The sequence below is a fragment of the Lepisosteus oculatus genome, chromosome 4, assembly GCF_040954835.1.
Source record: "Lepisosteus oculatus isolate fLepOcu1 chromosome 4, fLepOcu1.hap2, whole genome shotgun sequence".
Taxonomy (NCBI): Eukaryota; Metazoa; Chordata; class Actinopteri; order Semionotiformes; family Lepisosteidae; genus Lepisosteus; species Lepisosteus oculatus.
This window is the reverse complement of record NC_090699.1, coordinates 2,168,995-2,192,614: the sequence shown is the minus strand read 5'-3', so window position 1 is coordinate 2,192,614 and position 23,620 is coordinate 2,168,995. Positions and strand designations below refer to the sequence as shown.

General features: G+C 57.3%; 2 protein-coding genes across 2 annotated transcripts in view; one reads left to right on the top strand and one right to left on the bottom strand.

Annotated features, from left to right (window-relative positions):
* LOC107076503 (serine/threonine-protein kinase TAO2) overlaps positions 1 to 22,855 on the bottom strand; it is a 58,503-nt gene extending 35,648 nt beyond the window's left edge. The window contains exons 1-12 of the mRNA XM_069188383.1: positions 22,518 to 22,855; positions 11,125 to 11,265; positions 10,832 to 10,903; positions 9,456 to 9,557; positions 9,303 to 9,348; positions 7,978 to 8,074; positions 7,735 to 7,848; positions 5,770 to 5,861; positions 5,510 to 5,603; positions 4,087 to 4,168; positions 2,650 to 2,817; positions 1,017 to 1,223 (exon numbers count right to left, since the gene is read on the bottom strand). Of these exons, the coding sequence (XP_069044484.1) occupies positions 1,017 to 1,223; positions 2,650 to 2,817; positions 4,087 to 4,168; positions 5,510 to 5,603; positions 5,770 to 5,861; positions 7,735 to 7,848; positions 7,978 to 8,074; positions 9,303 to 9,348; positions 9,456 to 9,557; positions 10,832 to 10,903; positions 11,125 to 11,256 (1,206 nt within the window). The 5' untranslated portion in view covers positions 11,257 to 11,265; positions 22,518 to 22,855. The remainder of the gene's footprint in view (positions 1 to 1,016; positions 1,224 to 2,649; positions 2,818 to 4,086; positions 4,169 to 5,509; positions 5,604 to 5,769; positions 5,862 to 7,734; positions 7,849 to 7,977; positions 8,075 to 9,302; positions 9,349 to 9,455; positions 9,558 to 10,831; positions 10,904 to 11,124; positions 11,266 to 22,517) is intronic.
* Positions 19,583 to 22,585, top strand: LOC138238192 (elastin-like). The gene has a single exon (XM_069188240.1). The coding sequence runs from the start codon at positions 19,583 to 19,585 to the stop codon at positions 22,583 to 22,585; it is 3,003 nt and encodes a 1,000-aa protein (XP_069044341.1).
* Positions 22,856 to 23,620: the final 765 nt, after the last annotated feature.

The following is a 23,620-nucleotide window of genomic DNA, read 5'->3' as shown; positions in this document are numbered from 1 at the left end:
AGCACAGGGTCACAGCACAGGGTCACTACCACACACAGCACAGGGTCACAGCACAGGGTCACTAACACACAGCACAGGGTCACAGCACAGGGTCACTAACACTCACAGCACAGGGTCACTAACACTCACGGCACAGGGTCACTAACACTCACGGCACAGGGTCACTAACACTCACGGCACAGGGTCACAGCACAGGGTCACTAACACACACAGCACAGGGTCACTACCACACACAGCACAGGGTCACAGCACAGGGTCACTAACACTCACAGCACAGGGTCACTAACACACACAGCACAGGGTCACGGCACAGGGTCACTAACACTCACAGCACAGGGTCACTACCACACACAGCACAGGGTCACTACCACACACAGCACAGGGTCACTAACACACACAGCACAGGGTCACTAACACACACAGCACAGACAGACAGCACAGGGTCACTACCACACACAGCACAAGGTCACTACCACACACAGCACAGGGTCACAGCACAGGGTCACTAACACACAGCACAGGGTCACTAACACACACAGCACAGGGTCACTAACACACGGCACAGACAGCACACGGTCACTAACACACACAGCACAGGGTCCCTAACACACACGGCACAGGGTCACTAACGCACACAGCCAGCCAGCACAGGGTCCCCAGCCCACACACAGACGAGCAGCACAGGGTCCCCAGCCCACACACAGACAAGCAGCACAGGGTCCCCAGCCCACACACAGACAAGCAGCACAGGGTCCCTAACCCACACACAAACGAGCAGCACAGGGTCCCCAGCCCACACACAGACAAGCAGCACAGGGTCCCCAGCCCACACACAGACAAGCAGCACAGGGTCCCTAACACACACACAGACGAGCAGCACAGGGTCCCCAGCCCACACACAGACAAGCAGCACAGGGTCCCCAGCCCACACACAGACAAGCAGCACAGGGTCCCCAGCCCACACACAGGGTCCCCAGCCCACACACAGGGTCCCCAGCCCACACAGGCAGACTGACCGGCGGCCTGTGGATCACGGAGCTGTTGGAGGTGACCGTGTGCTCGCCCTCCTGCATCATGGCCATCTCCTCGCTGTCGTCCGAGCCGTCTGCCAGGCTGTTCACCGAGCTGCTCTGGGAGCTGGCGCTGATGGACATGGAGGGCACCGAGTGGGAGCTCTCCATGCTGTTCACCGTGCCCGTCCGGATCATGTAGGACTCCACCTCCTGCGGAGAGAGGGCCGGACACTGTGGACCGCTGCGCACAGACGTCTGAGAGGGAGAGGGGGAGTCCAGCAGGGGGCGCTCTCTCCCAGCTCCCAGCCCACTGGAGCCCAGCAGGGGGAGCCTGGCCAGTACCTGGAGGGGAGACTCCTGGGAGAGGGGTGAGTGGGGCCAGCAGGGGGCGCTCTCTCCCAGCTCCCAGCCAACTGGAGCCCAGCAGGGGGAGCCTGGCCAGTACCTGGAGGGGAGACTCCTGGGAGAGGGGTGAGTGGGGCCAGCAGGGGGCGCTCTCTCCCAGCTCCCAGCCCACTGGAGCCCAGCAGGGGGAGCCTGGCCAGTACCTGGAGGGGAGACTCCTGGGAGAGGTGTGAGTGGGGCCAGCAGGGGGCGCTCTCTCCCAGCTCCCAGCCCACTGGAGCCCAGCAGGGGGAGCCTGGCCAGTACCTGGAGGGGAGACTCCTGGGAGAGGGGTGACTGGGGCCAGCAGGGGGCGCTCTCTCCCAGCTCCCAGCCCACTGGAGCCCAGCAGGGGGAGCCTGGCCAGTACCTGGAGGGGAGACTCCTGGGAGAGGGGTGAGTGGGGCCAGCAGGGGGCGCTCTCTCCCAGCTCCCAGCCCACTGGAGCCCAGCAGGGGGAGCCTGGCCAGTACCTGGAGGGGAGACTCCTGGGAGAGGGGTGAGTGGGGCCAGCAGGGGGCGCTCTCTCCCTGCACTCTGTGTGGTCCTGATGCCCCAGTCCAGTGATGGTGAGCTATAAAAGAGTAGGGCTGGACACTGACGGGGACACTGGACTGGAAGAAGGCTCCGTCCTTCAGATGAGACGTGAAACCGGGGTCCTGACTCTCTGTGCTCATGAACAATCCCGGGGTGTCTCTATAAAAGAGTCGGGGTGTTACCCCGGTGTCCCCCTGGTCTTGACCAGTCCTGGCCTCCTAGTAACCCCTAATGACCTCTGACCTGTCCTCCTCGCCCTGAGAGCTGCTGTGTGTGAGCGCACTGCTGGGGCTCCACACTGCTGCTGCTGGAGGGGATCCCCACCACCAGCGGGGCGTCCAGAAAGGCGCTATATAAGTATAAGGACATTATTAATGACCTCTGACCTGTCCTCCTCGCCCTGAGAGCTGCTGTGTGGGGAGAAGACCAGGTGGGGGTACACACGGGTGGGGAGGGGACCCCCCTACTGTAAGGAGCTCTGAGTGGGGTGTCCAGAAAAGCGCTGTATAGGTGTGAGGAATAAGTATCATCCTGAGAGGTCACAGGGCTCAGAGCGTTCAGTCAGGCCTGGAGCGGCCCTGCCCAGGCCTGACGAGCCGATGGCGATTCGGGGCTGCACCACTGAAGGACTCGCGACCGAGCCTGCGCCCGGGTTCGAACCTGGGGGGCCCCGATGTCCGCGGACGGCTCCGCACGCGCCCCTCGGACCCCCTACCTCCTCCTCGTCCTGCCCCTCGGGCGCAGGCCCGTTGTGGGCCTCCTGGAACAGGATCTTCTTCATCTTGCGGTACTGCAGGTTGTCCAGCTCCCGGACCGCGTCCTTCGTCCTCTGGATGAGGTCCATCACCACCGACAGGGGGCGCTCTCGCATCAGGAACCGGTGCTGAGAGAGAGAGAGAGGGGTTCATACAGACACACTGACTGGACACTCCAGTACATTAACACTGCACTGAGAGAGAGAGGGGTTCATACACACACACTGACTGGACACTCCAGTACATTAACACTGCACTGAGAGAGAGAGGGGTTAATACAGACACACTGACTGGACACTCCAGTACATTAACACTGCACTGAGAGAGAGAGGGGTTCATACAGACACACTGACTGGACACTCCAGTACATTAACACTGCACTGAGAGAGAGAGGGGTTAATACAGACACACTGACTGGACACTCCAGTACATTAACACTGCACTGAGAGAGAGAGGGGTTAATACACACACACTGACTGGACACTCCAGTACATTAACACTGCACTGAGAGAGAGAGGGGTTAATACAGATACACTGACTGGACACTCCAGTACATTAACACTGCACTGAGAGAGAGAGAGGGGTTAATACAGACACACTGACTGGACACTCCAGTACATTAACACTGCACTGAGAGAGAGAGGGGTTAATACAGACACACTGACTGGACACTCCAGTACATTAACACTGCACTGAGAGAGAGGGGTTAATACACACACACTGACTGGACACTCCAGTACATTAACACTGCACTGAGAGAGAGAGGGGTTAATACAGACACACTGACTGGACACTCCAGTACATTAACACTGCACTGAGAGAGAGAGAGGGGTTAATACAGACACACTGACTGGACACTCCAGTACATTAACACTGCACTGAGAGAGAGAGGGGTTAATACAGACACACTGACTGGACACTCCAGTACATTAACACTGCACTGAGAGAGAGGGGTTAATACACACACACTGACTGGACACTCCAGTACATTAACACTGCACTGAGAGAGAGGGGGGTTAATACAGACACACTGACTGGACACTCCAGTACATTAACACTGCACTGAGAGAGAGAGAGGGGTTAATACAGACACACTGACTGGACACTCCAGTACATTAACACTGCACTGAGAGAGAGGGGTTAATACAGACACACTGACTGGACACTCCAGTACATTAACACTGCACTGAGAGAGAGGGGGGTTAATACAGACACACTGACTGGACACTCCAGTACATTAACACTGCACTGAGAGAGAGAGGGGTTAATACAGACACACTGACTGGACACTCCAGTACATTAACACTGCACTGAGAGAGAGAGAGGGGTTAATACAGACACACTGACTGGACACTCCAGTACATTAACACTGCACTGAGAGAGAGAGGGGTCTTTACCTTCAGCAGCACATCAGAGGTGGGTCGGTCCTGTGGGATCTTCTGCAGGCAGGAATCCACAAAATTCCGGAAATAGTCCGACCTGGACAAAGGCAGAGAGATCCGCTAAGACCACAGGCCGCAGGCCGCGTCTCCGAGAGGAACACGTCCTGGAACACGTCTGGAACACGCGTGGGACTCCTGCCCGCCTCCACAGCCCCGCAGACCTCTGCACCCCGGCCACCCGGGCTCATTGAGGTCCGGGTCCATGCTGAGGGAGCTCTGGGGCTCAGGCGCTGTGCCCGGGGCTGGAGGGCTGCCGGTTCGAATCCTGTGGCCCAGCAGAGGAATCCTCCTCCACTGGGCCCCTGAGCGAGGCCCCTGAACCCCAGCTGCTCCAGGGGCGCTGTAGAAATGTCTGACCCTGCGCCCTGACCCCCAGCTCCTCTCCTTGTGTGTGTGTGTGTGTGTGTGAGTGCGCTGTACTGTGATTTTACCACAATCTCACTGGGCTTTACTGCGCTGTACTGTGATTTTGCCACAGTCTCACTGGGCTTTACTGCGCTGTACTGTGATTTTACCACAATCTCACTGGGCTTTACTGCGCTGTACTGTGATTTTACCACAATCTCACGGGCTTTACTGCGCTGTACTGTGATTTTACCACAATCTCACTGGGCTTTACTGCACTGTACTGTGATTTTACCACAGTCTCACTGGGCTTTACTACGCTGTACTGTGATTTTACCACAGTCTCACTGGGCTTTACTGCGCTGTACTGTGATTTTACCACAGTCTCACTGGGCTTTACTGCACTGTACTGTGATTTTACTTCAGTCTCACTGGGCTTTACTGCGCTGTACTGTGATTTTACCACAATCTCACTACACTTTACTGCGCTGTACTGTGATTTTACCACAATCTCACTGGGCTTTACTGCGCTGTACTGTGATTTTACCACAATCTCACTGGACTGTACTGCGCTGTACTGTGATTTTACTACAGTCTCACTGGGCTTTACTGCGCTGTACTGTGATTTTACCACAGTCTCACTGGGCTTTACTGCGCTGTACTGTGATTTTACCACAGTCTCACTGGGCTTTACTGCGCTGTACTGTGATTTTGCCACAGTCTCACTGGGCTTTACTGCGCTGTACTGTGATTTTACCACAATCTCACTGGGCTTTACTGCGCTGTGATACTGTGAAAGACAGAGGAGAGAGAGCAGAGACAGGAGGTGGAGAGAGAGGAGAGAGAGGAGAGAGAGAGAGGAGACGCAGGGGAAGAGGAGAGAGGAGAGAGAGCAGAGACAGGAGGCGGAGAGAGAGAGGAGACGCAGGGGGAGAGGAGAGAGAGGAGAGAGAGAGGAGACGCAGGGGGAGAGGAGAGAGGAGAGAGAGCAGAGACAGGAGGCGGAGAGAGGAGACACAGGGCGAGCTCTCACCAGTGGTTGGACTGCAGCACCGGGCTCTCGTTCTGTGCGATGTGGTATAAGGCACTCATAGCGTTCATGTTGAACAGAGGAGGCTTCCTCTCCGCTGCAGGAAGACAAACACAGAGAGAGGAGCAGTGAGCTCCTGTCCAGTCCACAGGAGAACTACAGGCTCAGAACACAGGGAACTACACGTCCCAGGCACCCCTGCTCCAGCACGGCCCCCCCGGTGCAGCCTGGGAGCTGTAGTTCTCGGGGGGTTGGTCACTCACCCAGCTCGATGCAGGTGATGCCCAGAGACCACACATCCACCTTCCCATCATACTGCCCTTCGTCCATCGCGAGGATGACTTCTGGGGCCATCCTGCAGGGGGGACCAGAGTGCGCACTCTATTAACACACTCACGACAGTGTTATTACCATGTTATTACACTGCAGACGCACCAGTGTTCCCGGTTCTTAATGCTGTGTCATTACAGTATTATTACACTGCAGACTCACTGGTGTGTCTGCAGATGAGCTGTCAGTCTTGTGTTCCTGTAGTATTACACTGTGTTATTATATTGTTATTACACTGCAGACTCACCAGTAAGGGGTGCCCACAGATACTTCAGTGCTCTGTTCCTGTATTATTACACTGTTATTATATTGTTATTAAACCGCAGACTCATCAGTAAGGGGTGCCCACAGAGACATCAGTGCTCTGTTCCTGTATTATTACACTGTGTTATTATATTGTTATTACACCGCAGACTCACCAGTAAGGGGTGTCCACAGAGACGTCAGTGCTGTGTTCCTGTATTATTACACTGCGTTATTATATTGTAATCACACTGCAGACTCACCAGTAAGGGGTGCCCACAGAGACGTCAGTGCTGTGTTCCTGTATTATTACACTGTGTTATTATATTGTTATTACACTGCAGACTCGCCAGTAAGGGGTGTCCACAGAGACGTCAGTGCTGTGTTCCTGTATTATTACACTGCGTTATTATATTGTAATCACACTGCAGACTCACCAGTAAGGGGTGCCCACAGAGAAGGCAGTGCTGTGTTCCTGTATTATTACACTGTGTTATTATATTGTTATTACACTGCAGACTCGCCAGTAAGGGGTGTCCACAGAGACGTCAGTGCTGTGTTCCTGTATTATTACACTGTGTTATTATATTGTTATTACACTGCAGACTCGCCAGTAAGGGGTGTCCACAGAGACATCAGTGCTGTGTTCCTGTATTATTACACTGCGTTATTATATTGTAATCACACTGCAGACTCACCAGTAAGGGGTGCCCACAGAGAAGGAAGTGCTGTGTTCCTGTATTATTACACTGTGTTATTATATTGTTATTACACTGCAGACTCACCAGTAAGGGGTGTCCACAGAGACGTCAGTGCTGTGTTCCTGTATTATTACACTGCGTTATTATATTGTAATCACACTGCAGACTCACCAGTAAGGGGTGCCCACAGAGAAGGCAGTGCTGTGTTCCTGTATTATTACACTGTGTTATTATATTGTTATTACACTGCAGACTCGCCAGTAAGGGGTGTCCACAGAGACGTCAGTGCTGTGTTCCTGTATTATTACACTGTGTTATTATATTGTTATTACACTGCAGACTCGCCAGTAAGGGGTGTCCACAGAGACATCAGTGCTGTGTTCCTGTATTATTACACTGCGTTATTATATTGTAATCACACTGCAGACTCACCAGTAAGTGGTGCCCACAAAGACGTCAGTGCTGTGTTCCTGTATTATTACACTGCGTTATTATATTGTTATTACACTGCAGACTCACCAGTAAGGGGTGTCCACAGAGACGTCAGTGCTGTGTTCCTGTATTATTACACTGCGTTATTATATTGTTATTACACTGCAGACTCACCAGTAAGGGGTGCCCACAGAGACGTCAGTGCTGTGTTCCTGTATTATTACACTGTGTTATTATATTGTTATTACACTGCAGACTCACCAGTAAGGGGTGTCCACAGAGACGTCAGTGCTGTGTTCCTGTATTATTACACTGCGTTATTATATTGTAATCACACTGCAGACTCACCAGTAAGGGGTGTCCACAGAGACGTCAGTGCTGTGTTCCTGTATTATTACACTGTGTTATTATATTGTTATTACACTGCAGACTCACCAGTAAGTGGTGCCCACAGAGAAGGCAGTGCTCTGTTCCTGTATTATTACACTGCGTTATTATATTGTTATTACACTGCAGACTCACCAGTAAGGGGTGCCCACAAAGGAGTTTGCTGGGGAGACGATGGAGGCAGAACCGAAATCCCCCAACTTCACCTGACCTGGTTCTGTCAGCAGAATATTACCAGCTTTCACATCCCTGAGGACGACACACCATCATCATCAACCACCACCCCGCCCATCATCATCATCCTCACCATCACAGAATCAATCACCACCACGACCATCCTCCTCTTGACACAAGCGATCGATCGACTGCTCTGCTCACCGATGGATCATGTTGTGAGAGTGAAGGTACGCCAAGCCTTGCAGTGCACCATGGGTAATAGCAGCGATTTCCACTTCCTGGAGAGGCTTCTTGTGGACTGGGGGGAGAAGGAGACGGAGGGGGAGATTCAACTTCGCCAGGAAAACTACATTTCCCACAATGTGGCTGTCTCTATTCTATCTAATCGCATCTCTGACATAAAAACTTGGATGACTCAAAAGTTCCTTCATCTTAACTGCGACAAGACTGAAGTCATGCTTACTGGCACCCCTTATCGACCTCGTGAAGCCAGTCCTGTAACCCTGTCTGTAGATGGCTCTGTACTTGAGCTTCAGTCTAAACTGAAAAACCTTGGGGTGATATTTGATTCTGGATCAACATTCGACCCACGTGTGCAGCAGACTGTCAAAACATCTTCTTTTCACCTCAGAAATCTCGCTAGACTACGCCCTGTGTTATCGCTAACTGTGGCTGAAAAGCTGATCAACACATGTGTGTTCTCTCAAATTGACTGCTGTAATGCTCTACTCGCTGGGGTATCTAAATCTACTCTGAACAAGCTGCAGTCTGTCCACAATTCAGCAGCCAGGATCCTGACCAGGTCTGGTGCAGGTGTTCACATCACTCCTGTCCTGGAGTCCCTGCACTGGCTTCCTGTCCAATTCCGTGTGGACTTTAAAATCCTCCTGCTCACCTGTAAGGCTCTGCATGGCTGGGCGCCTCAGTACCTGTCTGAGGTACTATCGCCCTACTCCCCACCTCACCACCTTCGCTCCTCTAACTCTGCCCTCCTGTCTGTCCCCCAAGCCCGTCCACACTCTAGGGGTGACAGGCCCTTCTCCTGCTGCGCCCCCAAGCTCTGGGACTCCCTCTGCCCGAGGACATCAGAGAGTCTCCTTCTCTAAACTCCATCAAATCCAGACTCAAACCCTCTTCTTCAGAAGAGCCTTTACTGAACTGGTTCCATTCCTCACCCCTCTGCTCTTCTTAGTACCACCTTCCACGGTCTCCTCTATTGTTATTGTTGTATTGTTGTAATTGTAATTGTGTCTTATCTTGTGAAATCTTCTTATTTATTGTTGTAGTCTTCTTATTTATTGTTACTGTCATCCTGTAAAGCGCTTTGAGAAGCCACCTTTAAAGGCGCTATATAAAATAAAGTTTATTATTATTATTATTATTATTATTATTATTATAATGCCTGCCTCCCCGGACTACAGACCCCACAGTGCATTGCAAAAGGAACTACACAACCCACAAGGCCCTGCTCGCTCGCATACGCCCCCCCCCCCCGACACAGGGCAGGGCTGCCAGCCCTGACTCACCTTCGAGGAGGTCGGAGGCCGAGCCCAAGCAGTACTCCATCACCAGCTGGGAGAGACGGGCAGAGAGAGAGAGAGAGACAGGTTAATACCCACAGGCTGGGGACTGGGCCAGTCAGGTGGACTGTCCAGGGTGCGAACGCCGCACACACTCACCCAGGCAGTGTGCTCTCGGAGGTAGCATCCCCGATACTCGATAGTGTTGGGGTGTCGCAGCTTCTGCAGAAACTTCACCTCCTTGATAATGTCCTGCCATTTCTACACAGAGAGAGAGGGGTTAATACACACACACTGGACACTCCAGTACATTAACACTGCACTGAGAGAGAGAGGGGTTAATACAGACACACTGACTGGACACTCCAGTACATTAACACTGCACTGAGAGAGAGGGGTTAATACACACACACACTGACTGGACACTCCAGTACATTAACACTGCACTGAGAGAGAGAGGGGTTAATACACACACACTGACTGGACACTCCAGTACATTAACACTGCACTGAGAGAGAGAGGGGTTAATACAGACACACTGACTGGACACTCCAGTACATTAACACTGCACTGAGAGAGAGGGGTTAATACAGACACACTGACTGGACACTCCAGTACATTAACACTGCACTGAGAGAGAGGGGTTAATACACACACACTGACTGGACACTCCAGTACATTAACACTGCACTGAGAGAGAGAGGGGTTAATACACACACACTGACTGGACACTCCATTACATTAACACTGCACTGAGAAAGAGAGAGGGGTTAATACACACACACTGACTGGACACTCCAGTACATTAACACTGCACTGAGAGAGAGAGGGGTTCATACAGACACACTGACTGGACACTCCAGTACATTAACACTGCACTGAGAGAGAGAGGGGTTAATACACACACACTGACTGGACACTCCAGTACATTAACACTGCACTGAGAGAGAGAGGGGTTAATACAGACACACTGACTGGACACTCCAGTACATTAACACTGCACTGAGAGAGAGAGGGGTTCATACACACACACTGACTGGACACTCCAGTACATTAACACTGCACTGAGAGAGAGGGGGGTTAATACAGACACACTGACTGGACACTCCAGTACATTAACACTGCACTGAGAGAGAGTGGGGTTAATACAGACACACTGACTGGACACTCCAGTACATTAACACTGCACTGAGAGAGAGTGGGGTTAATACAGACACACTGACTGGACACTCCAGTACATTAACACTGCACTGAGAGAGAGAGAGGGGTTAATACACACACACTGACTGGACACTCCAGTACATTAACACTGCACTGAGAGAGAGAGGGGTTCATACAGACACACTGACTGGACACTCCAGTACATTAACACTGCACTGGGAGAGAGAGGGGTTAATACAGACACACTGACTGGACACTCCAGTACATTAACACTGCACTGAGAGAGAGAGGGGTTAATACAGACACACTGACTGGACACTCCAGTACATGAACACTGCACTGAGAGAGAGGGGGGTTCATACACACAAACTCACCTCGTTCGACTGCTTGCCACTGTAGGACATCTTCTTGATGGCCACCACCTCATTAGTGCGGATGTCCCGGGCCTGTGAGAGACAGACAGGGTGACCAGCTGGACAGCCCACTGAACTCCTGCTCCCATCCCCAACACACTGCTCCCTTCCCTGCTCCCATCCCCAGCGCACTGCTCCCGTCCCCAGCACACTGCTCCTGCCCTGCTCCCGTCCCCAGCACCCTGCTCCCGTCCCCAGCACACTGCTCCTGCCCTGCTCCCGTCCCCAGCACCCTGCTCTGTCCCAGGACGTACGAAGTAGACGGCTCCGAAGCTGCCATGGCCGATCTCCCGCAGGTCGGCGAAGAGCTTCTCTGGGTCGTCCCTGTAGAAGAGCTCAGCCACCTCCGGGTCCTTCAGACTCCCGGCCCGCACACTGGACGGCATAGCCAGCGCCTGGACAGGAGGCACAGGGGGGAGAGGGGGGAGAGAGGGGGGAGAGGGGGGAGAGAGAGGGGAGAGAGAGAGGGGAGAGAGAGAGGAGAGAGGGGAGAGAGAGAGAGGGGAGAGAGGAGAGAGAGAGACAGGAGAGAGAGGAGAGAGAGAGGGGAGAGAGGAGAGAGAGAGGGGAGAGGGGGGAGAGAGAGGGGAGAGAGAGGGGGGAGAGAGAGAGGGGAGAGAGAGGAGAGAGAGGAGAGAGAGGAGAGAGAGAGAGGGGGAGAGAGGAGAGAGAGAGACAGGAGAGAGAGGAGAGAGAGACAGGAGAGAGAGGAGAGAGAGAGAGGAGACAGAGGGGAGAGAGGAGAGAGAGAGGAGAGAGAGAGGGGGGAGAGAGAGGAGAGAGAGAGGGGGGAGAGAGAGGAGAGAGAGGAGAGAGAGGAGAGAGAGAGAGGAGAGAGAGGGGGGAGAGAGAGAGAGGGGAGAGAGGAGAGAGAGGAGAGAGAGAGGGGAGAGAGAGGGGAGAGAGAGGGGAGAGAGAGGGGAGAGAGAGGAGAGAGAGAGGAGAGAGAGAGGGGAGAGAGAGGGGAGAGAGAGGAGAGAGAGAGGAGAGAGGGGGGAGAGGGGGGAGAGGGGGGAGAGGGGAGAGAAAAGAGAGAGAGGGGAGAGAGAGAGGGGGAGAGAGGAGACAGAGGGGAGAGAGGGGGGAGAGAGAGGAGACAGAGGGGAGAGAGGAGAGAGAGAGGGGGGAGAGAGGGGAGAGAGAGGAGAGAGAGGGGGGAGAGAGAGGAGAGAGAGGGGGGAGAGAGAGGAGAGAGAGGGGGGAGAGAGGGGGGAGAGAGAGGGGAGAGAGAGGGGAGAGAGAGGGGAGAGAGGGGAGAGAGAGGAGAGAGAGAGGGGAGAGAGAGGGGAGAGAGAGGAGAGAGAGAGGGGAGAGAGAGAGAGGAGAGAGAGGGGAAAGGGGGAGAGAGGAGAGAGAGGGGAAAGGGGGAGAGAGGAGAGAGAGAGGAGAGAGAGAGGAGAGAGAGGGGAGAGAGAGAGAGGAGAGAGAGGGGAAAGGGGGAGAGAGAGGAGAGAGAGGGAGAGAGAGAGAGGAGAGAGAGGGGAAAGGGGGAGAGAGAGGAGAGAGAGAGGGGAGAGAGAAGTTCATCATTTGCACTCAACGCTGGAAGCAGACAAGCCGCCTATGAGAACAGTTCCCAGCCAGGTAAGACAACCCACTGCCTGGAGGGACAGATGGACACACATCCAGGCCAGAGACACCAGAGACAGCGTCTCTCCTCCAGGACAGAGACACCAGAGACAGCGTCTCTCCCCCAGGACACCAGAAACACCAGAGACAGTGTCTCTCCCCCAGGACAGAGACACCAGAGACAGCGTCTCTCCTCCAGGACAGAGACACCAGAGACAGCGTCTCCCCTCAGAGACACCAGAGACAGCGTCTCTCCTCCAGCCAGAGACACCAGAGACAGCGTCTCTCCTCCAGGACAGAGACACCAGAGACAGCGTCTCTCCCCCAGGACACCAGAGACACCAGAGACAGCGTCTCTCCTCCAGGACACCAGAGACACCAGAGACAGCGTCTCTCCCCGAGGACAGAGACACCAGAGACAGCGTCTCTCCTCCAGGACAGAGACACCAGAGACAGCGTCTCTCCCCCAGGACAGAGACACCAGAGACAGCGTCTCTCCTCCAGGACAGAGACACCAGAGACAGCGTCTCTCCCCCAGGACACCAGAGACACCAGAGACAGCGTCTCTCCCCCAGGACACCAGAGACACCAGAGACAGCGTCTCTCCTCCAGGACACCAGAGACACCAGAGACAGCGTCTCTCCCCCAGGACACCAGAGACACCAGAGACAGCGTCTCTCCCCGAGGACAGAGACACCAGAGACAGCGTCTCTCCCCCAGGACAGACACACCAGAGACAGCGTCTCTCCCCGAGGACAGAGACACCAGAGACAGCGTCTCTCCCCGAGGACAGAGACACCAGAGACAGCGTCTCTCCCCCAGGACACCAGAGACACCAGAGACAGCGTCTCTCCTCCAGGACAGAGACACCAGAGACAGCGTCTCTCCCCCAGGACAGAGACACCAGAGACAGCGTCTCTCCCCCAGGACAGAGACACCAGAGACAGCGTCTCTCCTCCAGGACATCAGAGACACCAGAGACAGCGTCTCTCCCCCAGGACATCAGAGACACCAGAGACAGCGTCTCTCCTCCAGGACAGAGACACCAGAGACAGCGTCTCTCCCCCAGGACAGACACACCAGAGACAGCGTCTCTCCCCGAGGACACCAGAGAAACCAGAGACAGCGTCTCTCCCCGAGGACAGAGACACCAGAGACAGCGTCTCTCCCCGTGGACAGAGACACCAGAGACAGCGTCTCTCCCCCAGGACACCAGAGACACCAGAGACAGCGTCTCTCCTCCAGGACAGAGACACCAGAGACAGCGTCTGTCCCCGAGGACAGAGACACCAGAGACAGCGTCTCTCCCCGAGGACAGAGACACCAGAGACAGCGTCTCTCCCCCAGGACAGAGACACCAGAGACAGCGTCTCTCCTCCAGGACAGAGACACCAGAGACAGCGTCTCTCCTCCAGGACAGAGACACCAGAGACAGCGTCTCTCCTCCAGGACAGAGACACCAGAGACAGCGTCTCTCCCCCAGGCCAGAGACACCAGAGACAGCGTCTCTCCTCCAGGACAGAGACACCAGAGACAGCGTCTCTCCTCCAGGACAGAGACACCAGAGACAGCGTCTCTCCCCCAGGCCAGAGACACCAGAGACAGCGTCTCTCCTCCAGGACAGAGACACCAGAGACAGCGTCTCTCCTCCAGGACAGAGACACCAGAGACAGCGTCTCTCCTCCAGGACAGAGACACCAGAGACAGCGTCTCTCCCCCAGGACACCAGAGACACCAGAGACAGCGTCTCTCCTCCAGGACAGAGACACCAGAGACAGCGTCTCTCCCCCAGGACAGAGACACCAGAGACAGCGTCTCTCCCCCAGGACAGAGACACCAGAGACAGCGTCTCTCCCCCAGGACAGAGACACCAGAGACAGCGTCTCTCCCCCAGGACATCAGAGACACCAGAGACAGCGTCTCTCCCCCAGGACATCAGAGACACCAGAGACAGCGTCTCTCCCCCAGGACATCAGAGACACCAGAGACAGCGTCTCTCCTCCAGGACAGAGACACCAGAGACAGCGTCTCTCCCCCAGGACAGAGACACCAGAGACAGCGTCTCTCCTCCAGGACAGAGACACCAGAGACAGCGTCTCTCCTCCAGGACAGAGACACCAGAGACAGCGTCTCTCCCCCAGGACAGAGACACCAGAGACAGCGTCTCTCCCCCAGGACAGAGACACCAGAGACAGCGTCTCTCCCCGAGGACAGAGACACCAGAGACAGCGTCTCTCCCCCAGGACAGAGACACCAGAGACAGCGTCTCTCCTCCAGGACAGAGACACCAGAGACAGCGTCTCTCCCCCAGGCCAGAGACACCAGAGACAGCGTCTCCCCTCAGAGACACCAGAGACAGCGTCTCTCCTCCAGCCAGAGACACCAGAGACAGCGTCTCTCCTCCAGGACAGAGACACCAGAGACAGCGTCTCTCCTCCAGGACACCAGAGACACCAGAGACAGCGTCTCTCCCCGAGGACAGAGACACCAGAGACAGCGTCTCTCCTCCAGGACAGAGACACCAGAGACAGCGTCTCTCCCCCAGGACAGAGACACCAGAGACAGCGTCTCTCCTCCAGGACAGAGACACCAGAGACAGCGTCTCTCCCCCAGGACACCAGAGACACCAGAGACAGCGTCTCTCCTCCAGGACACCAGAGACACCAGAGACAGCGTCTCTCCCCGAGGACAGAGACACCAGAGACAGCGTCTCTCCCCCAGGACAGACACACCAGAGACAGCGTCTCTCCCCGAGGACACCAGAGAAACCAGAGACAGCGTCTCTCCCCGAGGACAGAGACACCAGAGACAGCGTCTCTCCCCGAGGACAGAGACACCAGAGACAGCGTCTCTCCCCCAGGACACCAGAGACACCAGAGACAGCGTCTCTCCTCCAGGACAGAGACACCAGAGACAGCGTCTCTCCCCCAGGACAGAGACACCAGAGACAGCGTCTCTCCTCCAGGACATCAGAGACACCAGAGACAGCGTCTCTCCCCCAGGACATCAGAGACACCAGAGACAGCGTCGCTCCTCCAGGACAGAGACACCAGAGACAGCGTCTCTCCCCCAGGACAGACACACCAGAGACAGCGTCTCTCCCCGAGGACACCAGAGAAACCAGAGACAGCGTCTCTCCCCGAGGACAGAGACACCAGAGACAGCGTCTCTCCCCGTGGACAGAGACACCAGAGACAGCGTCTCTCCCCCAGGACACCAGAGACACCAGAGACAGCGTCTCTCCTCCAGGACAGAGACACCAGAGACAGCGTCTGTCCCCGAGGACAGAGACACCAGAGACAGCGTCTCTCCCCGAGGACAGAGACACCAGAGACAGCGTCTCTCCTCCAGGCCAGAGACACCAGAGACAGCGTCTCTCCTCCAGGCCAGAGACACCAGAGACAGCGTCTCTCCTCCAGGACAGAGACACCAGAGACAGCGTCTCTCCCCCAGGACACCAGAGACACCAGAGACAGCGTCTCTCCCCCAGGACACCAGAGACACCAGAGACAGCGTCTCTCCCCCAGGACAGAGACACCAGAGACAGCGTCTCTCCCCCAGGACAGAGACACCAGAGACAGCGTCTCTCCCCCAGGACAGAGACACCAGAGACAGCGTCTCTCCCCCAGGACATCAGAGACACCAGAGACAGCGTCTCTCCTCCAGGACAGAGACACCAGAGACAGCGTCTCTCCCCCAGGACATCAGAGACACCAGAGACAGCGTCTCTCCCCCAGGACATCAGAGACACCAGAGACAGCGTCTCTCCCCCAGGACATCAGAGACACCAGAGACAGCGTCTCTCCCCCAGGACAGAGACACCAGAGACAGCGTCTCTCCCCCAGGACAGAGACACCAGAGACAGCGTCTCTCCCCCAGGACAGAGACACCAGAGACAGCGTCTCTCCCCCAGGACAGAGATACCAGAGACAGCGTCTCTCCCCGAGGACAGAGACACCAGAGACAGCGTCTCTCCCCCAGGACAGAGACACCAGAGACAGCGTCTCTCCTCCAGGACAGAGACACCAGAGACAGCGTCTCTCCCCCAGGCCAGAGACACCAGAGACAGCGTCTCCCCTCAGAGACACCAGAGACAGCGTCTCTCCTCCAGCCAGAGACACCAGAGACAGCGTCTCTCCTCCAGGACAGAGACACCAGAGACAGCGTCTCTCCTCCAGGACACCAGAGACACCAGAGACAGCGTCTCTCCCCGAGGACAGAGACACCAGAGACAGCGTCTCTCCTCCAGGACAGAGACACCAGAGACAGCGTCTCTCCTCCAGGACAGAGACACCAGAGACAGCGTCTCTCCTCCAGGACAGAGACACCAGAGACAGCGTCTCTCCCCCAGGACAGAGACACCAGAGACAGCGTCTCTCCTCCAGGACAGAGACACCAGAGACAGCGTCTCTCCCCCAGGACACCAGAGACACCAGAGACAGCGTCTCTCCCCCAGGACACCAGAGACACCAGAGACAGCGTCTCTCCTCCAGGACAGAGACACCAGAGACAGCGTCTCTCCCCCAGGACACCAGAGACACCAGAGACAGCGTCTCTCCTCCAGCCAGAGACACCAGAGACAGCGTCTCTCCTCCAGGACAGAGACACCAGAGACAGCGTCTCTCCTCCAGGACACCAGAGACACCAGAGACAGCGTCTCTCCTCCAGGACAGAGACACCAGAGACAGCGTCTCTCCCCCAGGACAGAGACACCAGAGACAGCGTCTCTCCTCCAGGACAGAGACACCAGAGACAGCGTCTCTCCCCCAGGACACCAGAGACACCAGAGACAGCGTCTCTCCTCCAGGACACCAGAGACACCAGAGACAGCGTCTCTCCCCGAGGACAGAGACACCAGAGACAGCGTCTCTCCCCCAGGACAGACACACCAGAGACAGCGTCTCTCCCCGAGGACACCAGAGAAACCAGAGACAGCGTCTCTCCCCGAGGACAGAGACACCAGAGACAGCGTCTCTCCCCGAGGACAGAGACACCAGAGACAGCGTCTCTCCCCCAGGACACCAGAGACACCAGAGACAGCGTCTCTCCTCCAGGACAGAGACACCAGAGACAGCGTCTCTCCCCCAGGACAGAGACACCAGAGACAGCGTCTCTCCTCCAGGACATCAGAGACACCAGAGACAGCGTCTCTCCCCCAGGACATCAGAGACACCAGAGACAGCGTCGCTCCTCCAGGACAGAGACACCAGAGACAGCGTCTCTCCCCCAGGACAGACACACCAGAGACAGCGTCTCTCCCCGAGGACACCAGAGAAACCAGAGACAGCGTCTCTCCCCGAGGACAGAGACACCAGAGACAGCGTCTCTCCCCGTGGACAGAGACACCAGAGACAGCGTCTCTCCCCCAGGACACCAGAGACACCAGAGACAGCGTCTCTCCTCCAGGACAGAGACACCAGAGACAGCGTCTGTCCCCGAGGACAGAGACACCAGAGACAGCGTCTCTCCCCGAGGACAGAGACACCAGAGACAGCGTCTCTCCTCCAGGCCAGAGACACCAGAGACAGCGTCTCTCCTCCAGGCCAGAGACACCAGAGACAGCGTCTCTCCTCCAGGACAGAGACACCAGAGACAGCGTCTCTCCCCCAGGACACCAGAGACACCAGAGACAGCGTCTCTCCCCCAGGACACCAGAGACACCAGAGACAGCGTCTCTCCCCCAGGACAGAGACACCAGAGACAGCGTCTCTCCCCCAGGACAGAGACACCAGAGACAGCGTCTCTCCCCCAGGACAGAGACACCAGAGACAGCGTCTCTCCCCCAGGACATCAGAGACACCAGAGACAGCGTCTCTCCTCCAGGACAGAGACACCAGAGACAGCGTCTCTCCCCCAGGACATCAGAGACACCAGAGACAGCGTCTCTCCCCCAGGACATCAGAGACACCAGAGACAGCGTCTCTCCCCCAGGACATCAGAGACACCAGAGACAGCGTCTCTCCCCCAGGACAGAGACACCAGAGACAGCGTCTCTCCCCCAGGACAGAGACACCAGAGACAGCGTCTCTCCCCCAGGACAGAGACACCAGAGACAGCGTCTCTCCCCCAGGACAGAGATACCAGAGACAGCGTCTCTCCCCGAGGACAGAGACACCAGAGACAGCGTCTCTCCCCCAGGACAGAGACACCAGAGACAGCGTCTCTCCTCCAGGACAGAGACACCAGAGACAGCGTCTCTCCCCCAGGCCAGAGACACCAGAGACAGCGTCTCCCCTCAGAGACACCAGAGACAGCGTCTCTCCTCCAGCCAGAGACACCAGAGACAGCGTCTCTCCTCCAGGACAGAGACACCAGAGACAGCGTCTCTCCTCCAGGACACCAGAGACACCAGAGACAGCGTCTCTCCCCGAGGACAGAGACACCAGAGACAGCGTCTCTCCTCCAGGACAGAGACACCAGAGACAGCGTCTCTCCTCCAGGACAGAGACACCAGAGACAGCGTCTCTCCTCCAGGACAGAGACACCAGAGACAGCGTCTCTCCCCCAGGACAGAGACACCAGAGACAGCGTCTCTCCTCCAGGACAGAGACACCAGAGACAGCGTCTCTCCCCCAGGACACCAGAGACACCAGAGACAGCGTCTCTCCCCCAGGACACCAGAGACACCAGAGACAGCGTCTCTCCTCCAGGACAGAGACACCAGAGACAGCGTCTCTCCCCCAGGACACCAGAGACACCAGAGACAGCGTCTCTCCCCCAGGACAGAGACACCAGAGACAGCGTCTCTCCTCCAGGCCAGAGACACCAGAGACAGCGTCTCTCCCCCAGGACAGAGACACCAGAGACAGCGTCTCTCCTCCAGGACAGAGACACCAGAGACAGCGTCTCTCCTCCAGGACAGAGACACCAGAGACAGCGTCTCTCCCTGAGACCAGAGACACCAGAGACAGCGTCTCTCCCCCAGGACAGAGACACCAGAGACAGCGTCTCTCCCCCAGGACAGAGACACCAGAGACAGCGTCTCTCCTCCAGGACAGAGACACCAGAGACAGCGTCTCTCCTCCAGGACAGAGACACCAGAGACAGCGTCTCTCCCTGAGACCAGAGACACCAGAGACAGCGTCTCTCCCCCAGGACAGAGACACCAGAGACAGCGTCTCTCCTCCAGGGGGTGTCAGGAGTATGGGGGTGATCGCAGGGGGTGTCGGCTGTATGGGGGTGATCGCAGGGGGTGTCAGCTGTATGGGGGTGATCGCAGGGGGTGTCAGGAGTATCGGGGTGATCGCAGGGGGTGTCAGGAGTATCGGGGTGATCGCAGGGGGTGTCAGCTGTATGGGGGTGATCGCAGGGGGTGTCAGGAGTATGGGGGTGATCGCAGGGGGTGTCAGGAGTATGGGGGTGATCGCAGGGGGTGTCAGCTGTATGGGGGTGATCGCAGGGGGTGTCAGGAGTATCGGGGTGATCGCAGGGGGTGTCGGCTGTATGGGGGTGATCTCAGGGGGTGTCAGGAGTATCGGGGTGATCGCAGGGGGTGTCAGGAGTATGGGGGTGATCGCAGGGGTTGTCGGCTGTATGGGGGTGATCGCAGGGGGTGTCAGGAGTATCGGGGTGATCGCAGGGGGTGTCGGCTGTTTGGGGGTGATCGCAGGGGGTGTCAGGAGTATCGGGGTGATCGCAGGGGGTGTCAGCTGTATGGGGGTGATCGCAGGGGGTGTCAGGAGTATGGGGGTGATCGCAGGGGGTGTCAGCTGTATGGGGGTGATCGCAGGGGGTGTCAGCTGTATGGGGGTGATCGCAGGGGGTGTCAGGAGTATGGGGGTGATCGCAGGGGGTGTCAGGAGTATCGGGGTGATCGCAGGGGGTGTCGGCTGTATGGGGGTGATCGCAAGGGGTGTCAGGAGTATCGGGGTGATCGCAGGGGGTGTCAGCTGTATGGGGGTGATCGCAGGGGGTGTCAGGAGTATGGGGGTGATCGCAGGGGGTGTCAGCTGTATGGGGGTGATCGCAGGGGGTGTCAGGAGTATCGGGGTGATCGCAGGGGGTGTCAGCTGTATGGGGGTGATCGCAGGGGGTGTCAGGAGTATCGGGGTGATCGCAGGGGGTGTCAGGAGTATCGGGGTGATCGCAGGGGGTGTCAGGAGTATGGGGGTGATCGCAGGGGGTGTCAGGAGTATGGGGGTGATCGCAGGGGGTGTCAGCTGTATGGGGGTGATCGCAGGGGGTGTCAGCTGTATGGGGGTGATCGCAGGGGGTGTCAGGAGTATCGGGGTGATCGCAGGGGGTGTCAGCTGTATGGGGGTGATCGCAGGGGGTGTCAGGAGTATCGGGGTGATCGCAGGGGGTGTCAGGAGTATCGGGGTGATCGCAGGGGGTGTCGGCTGTATGGGGGTGATCGCAGGGGGTGTCAGGAGTATCGGGGTGATCGCAGGGGGTGTCGGCTGTATGGGGGTGATCGCAGGGGGTGTCAGCTGTATGGGGGTGATCGCAGGGGGTGTCAGGAGTATCGGGGTGATCGCAGGGGGTGTCGGCTGTATGGGGGTGATCGCAGGGGGTGTCAGCTGTATGGGGGTGATCGCAGGGGGTGTCAGCTGTATGGGGGTGATCGCAGGGGGTGTCAGGAGTATCGGGGTGATCGCAGGGGGTGTCAGGAGTATGGGGGTGATCGCAGGGGGTGTCAGGAGTATGGGGGTGATCGCAGGGGGTGTCGGCTGTATGGGGGTGATCGCAGGGGGTGTCAGGAGTATGGGGGTGATCGCAGGGGGTGTCAGCTGTATGGGGGTGATCGCAGGGGGTGTCAGCTGTATGGGGGTGATCGCAGGGGGTGTCAGGAGTATCGGGGTGATCGCAGGGGGTGTCAGGAGTATGGGGGTGATCGCAGGGGGTGTCAGCTGTATGGGGGTGATCGCAGGGGGTGTCAGCTGTATGGGGGTGATCGCAGGGGGTGTCAGGAGTATCGGGGTGATCGCAGGGGGTGTCAGCTGTATGGGGGTGATCGCAGGGGGTGTCAGGAGTATCGGGGTGATCGCAGGGGGTGTCAGGAGTATCGGGGTGATCGCAGGGGGTGTCGGCTGTATGGGGGTGATCGCAGGGGGTGTCAGGAGTATGGGGGTGATCGCAGGGGGTGTCAGGAGTATGGGGGTGATCGCAGGGGGTGTCGGCTGTATGGGGGTGATCGCAGGGGGTGTCAGCTGTATGGGGGTGATCGCAGGGGGTGTCAGCTGTATGGGGGTGATCGCAGGGGGTGTCAGGAGTATCGGGGTGATCGCAGGGGGTGTCGGCTGTATGGGGGTGATCGCAGGGGGTGTCAGCTGTATGGGGGTGATCGCAGGGGGTGTCAGCTGTATGGGGGTGATCGCAGGGGGTGTCAGGAGTATCGGGGTGATCGCAGGGGGTGTCAGGAGTATGGGGGTGATCGCAGGGGGTGTCAGGAGTATGGGGGTGATCGCAGGGGGTGTCGGCTGTATGGGGGTGATCGCAGGGGGTGTCAGGAGTATGGGGGTGATCGCAGGGGGTGTCAGCTGTATGGGGGTGATCGCAGGGGGTGTCAGCTGTATGGGGGTGATCGCAGGGGGTGTCAGGAGTATCGGGGTGATCGCAGGGGGTGTCGGCTGTATGGGGGTGATCGCAGGGAGTGTCAGCTGTATGGGGGTGATCGCAGGGGGTGTCAGCTGTATGGGGGTGATCGCAGGGGGTGTCAGGAGTATCGGGGTGATCGCAGGGGGTGTCGGCTGTATGGGGGTGATCGCAGGGGGTGTCAGCTGTATGGGGGTGATCGCAGGGGGTGTCAGCTGTATGGGGGTGATCGCAGGGGGTGTCAGGAGTATGGGGGTGATCGCAGGGGGTGTCAGGAGTATGGGGGTGATCGCAGGGGGTGTCAGGAGTATGGGGGTGATCGCAGGGGGTGTCGGCTGTATGGGGGTGATCGCAGGGGGTGTCAGGAGTATCGGGGTGATCGCAGGGGGTGTCAGGAGTATCGGGGTGATCGCAGGGGGTGTCGGCTGTATGGGGGTGATCGCAGGGGGTGTCAGCTGTATGGGGGTGATCGCAGGGGGTGTCAGCTGTATGGGGGTGATCGCAGGGGGTGTCAGCTGTATGGGGGTGCGGGCAGGAGACTCACCGCGGTGGGGGTCTGACGATGTGTCCTGGGCGCCTCCTCTCAGTCGCCGCGGTCCATCCCGGCCTTGAGGAGCGCCGCGTCTCCGCTCGCAGCCCGACAGCTCTTCCTCCTCCTCCCTCTCCCTGCCCGCAGTGATCGGCGCTCGGGGTCCCGGCTCACGCCGTCTGGGGCGCGGTGTCTCTCCCCTGCCGCTCGGCTCCCCTCATGTCCTGCCTGTTCGCGCCCGCCCGTCCAGGTTTCCTGCCCGTGTGTTCCCCGCCGCGCTCTCCCTCTCTCGATCTCGATCCCGTCTTTTTTTTTTTGTTCAGAAATTCAAGATGGCGGCGCGGGCGGGAGCCGGCCGGAAACCGGAAGCGGAGGTCGCGGCCCAGGGATGTTGGTTTCCGGTGGAGGGGCGGACACGATCGAGGCCTTGACGTGGGCGTTCCGCCATTTTGAGAAGGTCGGTCTGCTCTGTATTCGGCAACATAGGCACGAGTGAGGAGACTCCCGCCTCAAAGGTCTTCTCAGGGTTGCGATTGAACACGAAAGTAACAGTTAAACAACACAGTCCTGACAAATTAAGGGGAAACACTAATATAATGCTATAAAAAATGAAATGCTGCAGTAACTGTACACTCTAATGAATCATGGAATCACAGACAAAACAGGGTAATATTAATGACTTTATTGCGTCTGAGGTGGAGTTTGACTACAACACCGTCTTGCAGAGATAAATAGAAAACAACTCAAATCCCGCCATTGTGGCTCAAAAACAAACTCCGCAGTCGTACACGACCCTCCTCCACCGCGGAGCCAAAATGGCGTCGACTGGGCGGGGGAAGGGGGGGGACTCCAACTCCGAGCACGAGCCGTTTCCATGGCGACGCCCGAACGTCGGTCAGCTGCCGGCGCCGAGCGCCGCACCGTCCACGCGACTCGGGCGGAGGGGCTGATGGGCTTTAGTCCAGTCTAATCGATCCGGCTGCTCCGAGCAGCGGCGAGAGTTTCACCCCGCTTCCTGCTGCGCCTCTCGGGGATGAGACACACAGCCGGACACGGGGGTACCCACAGAGTGTCTCTCCCTGCGTCAGACTGACCGGTGGACAGTGGTGTGCCTGTGT

Coding starts and splice junctions, on each gene's coding strand:
- LOC138238192 (XM_069188240.1), top strand. CDS start 19,583: ATGGGGGTGATCGCAGGGGGTGTCGGCTGTATGGGGGTGATCGCAGGG.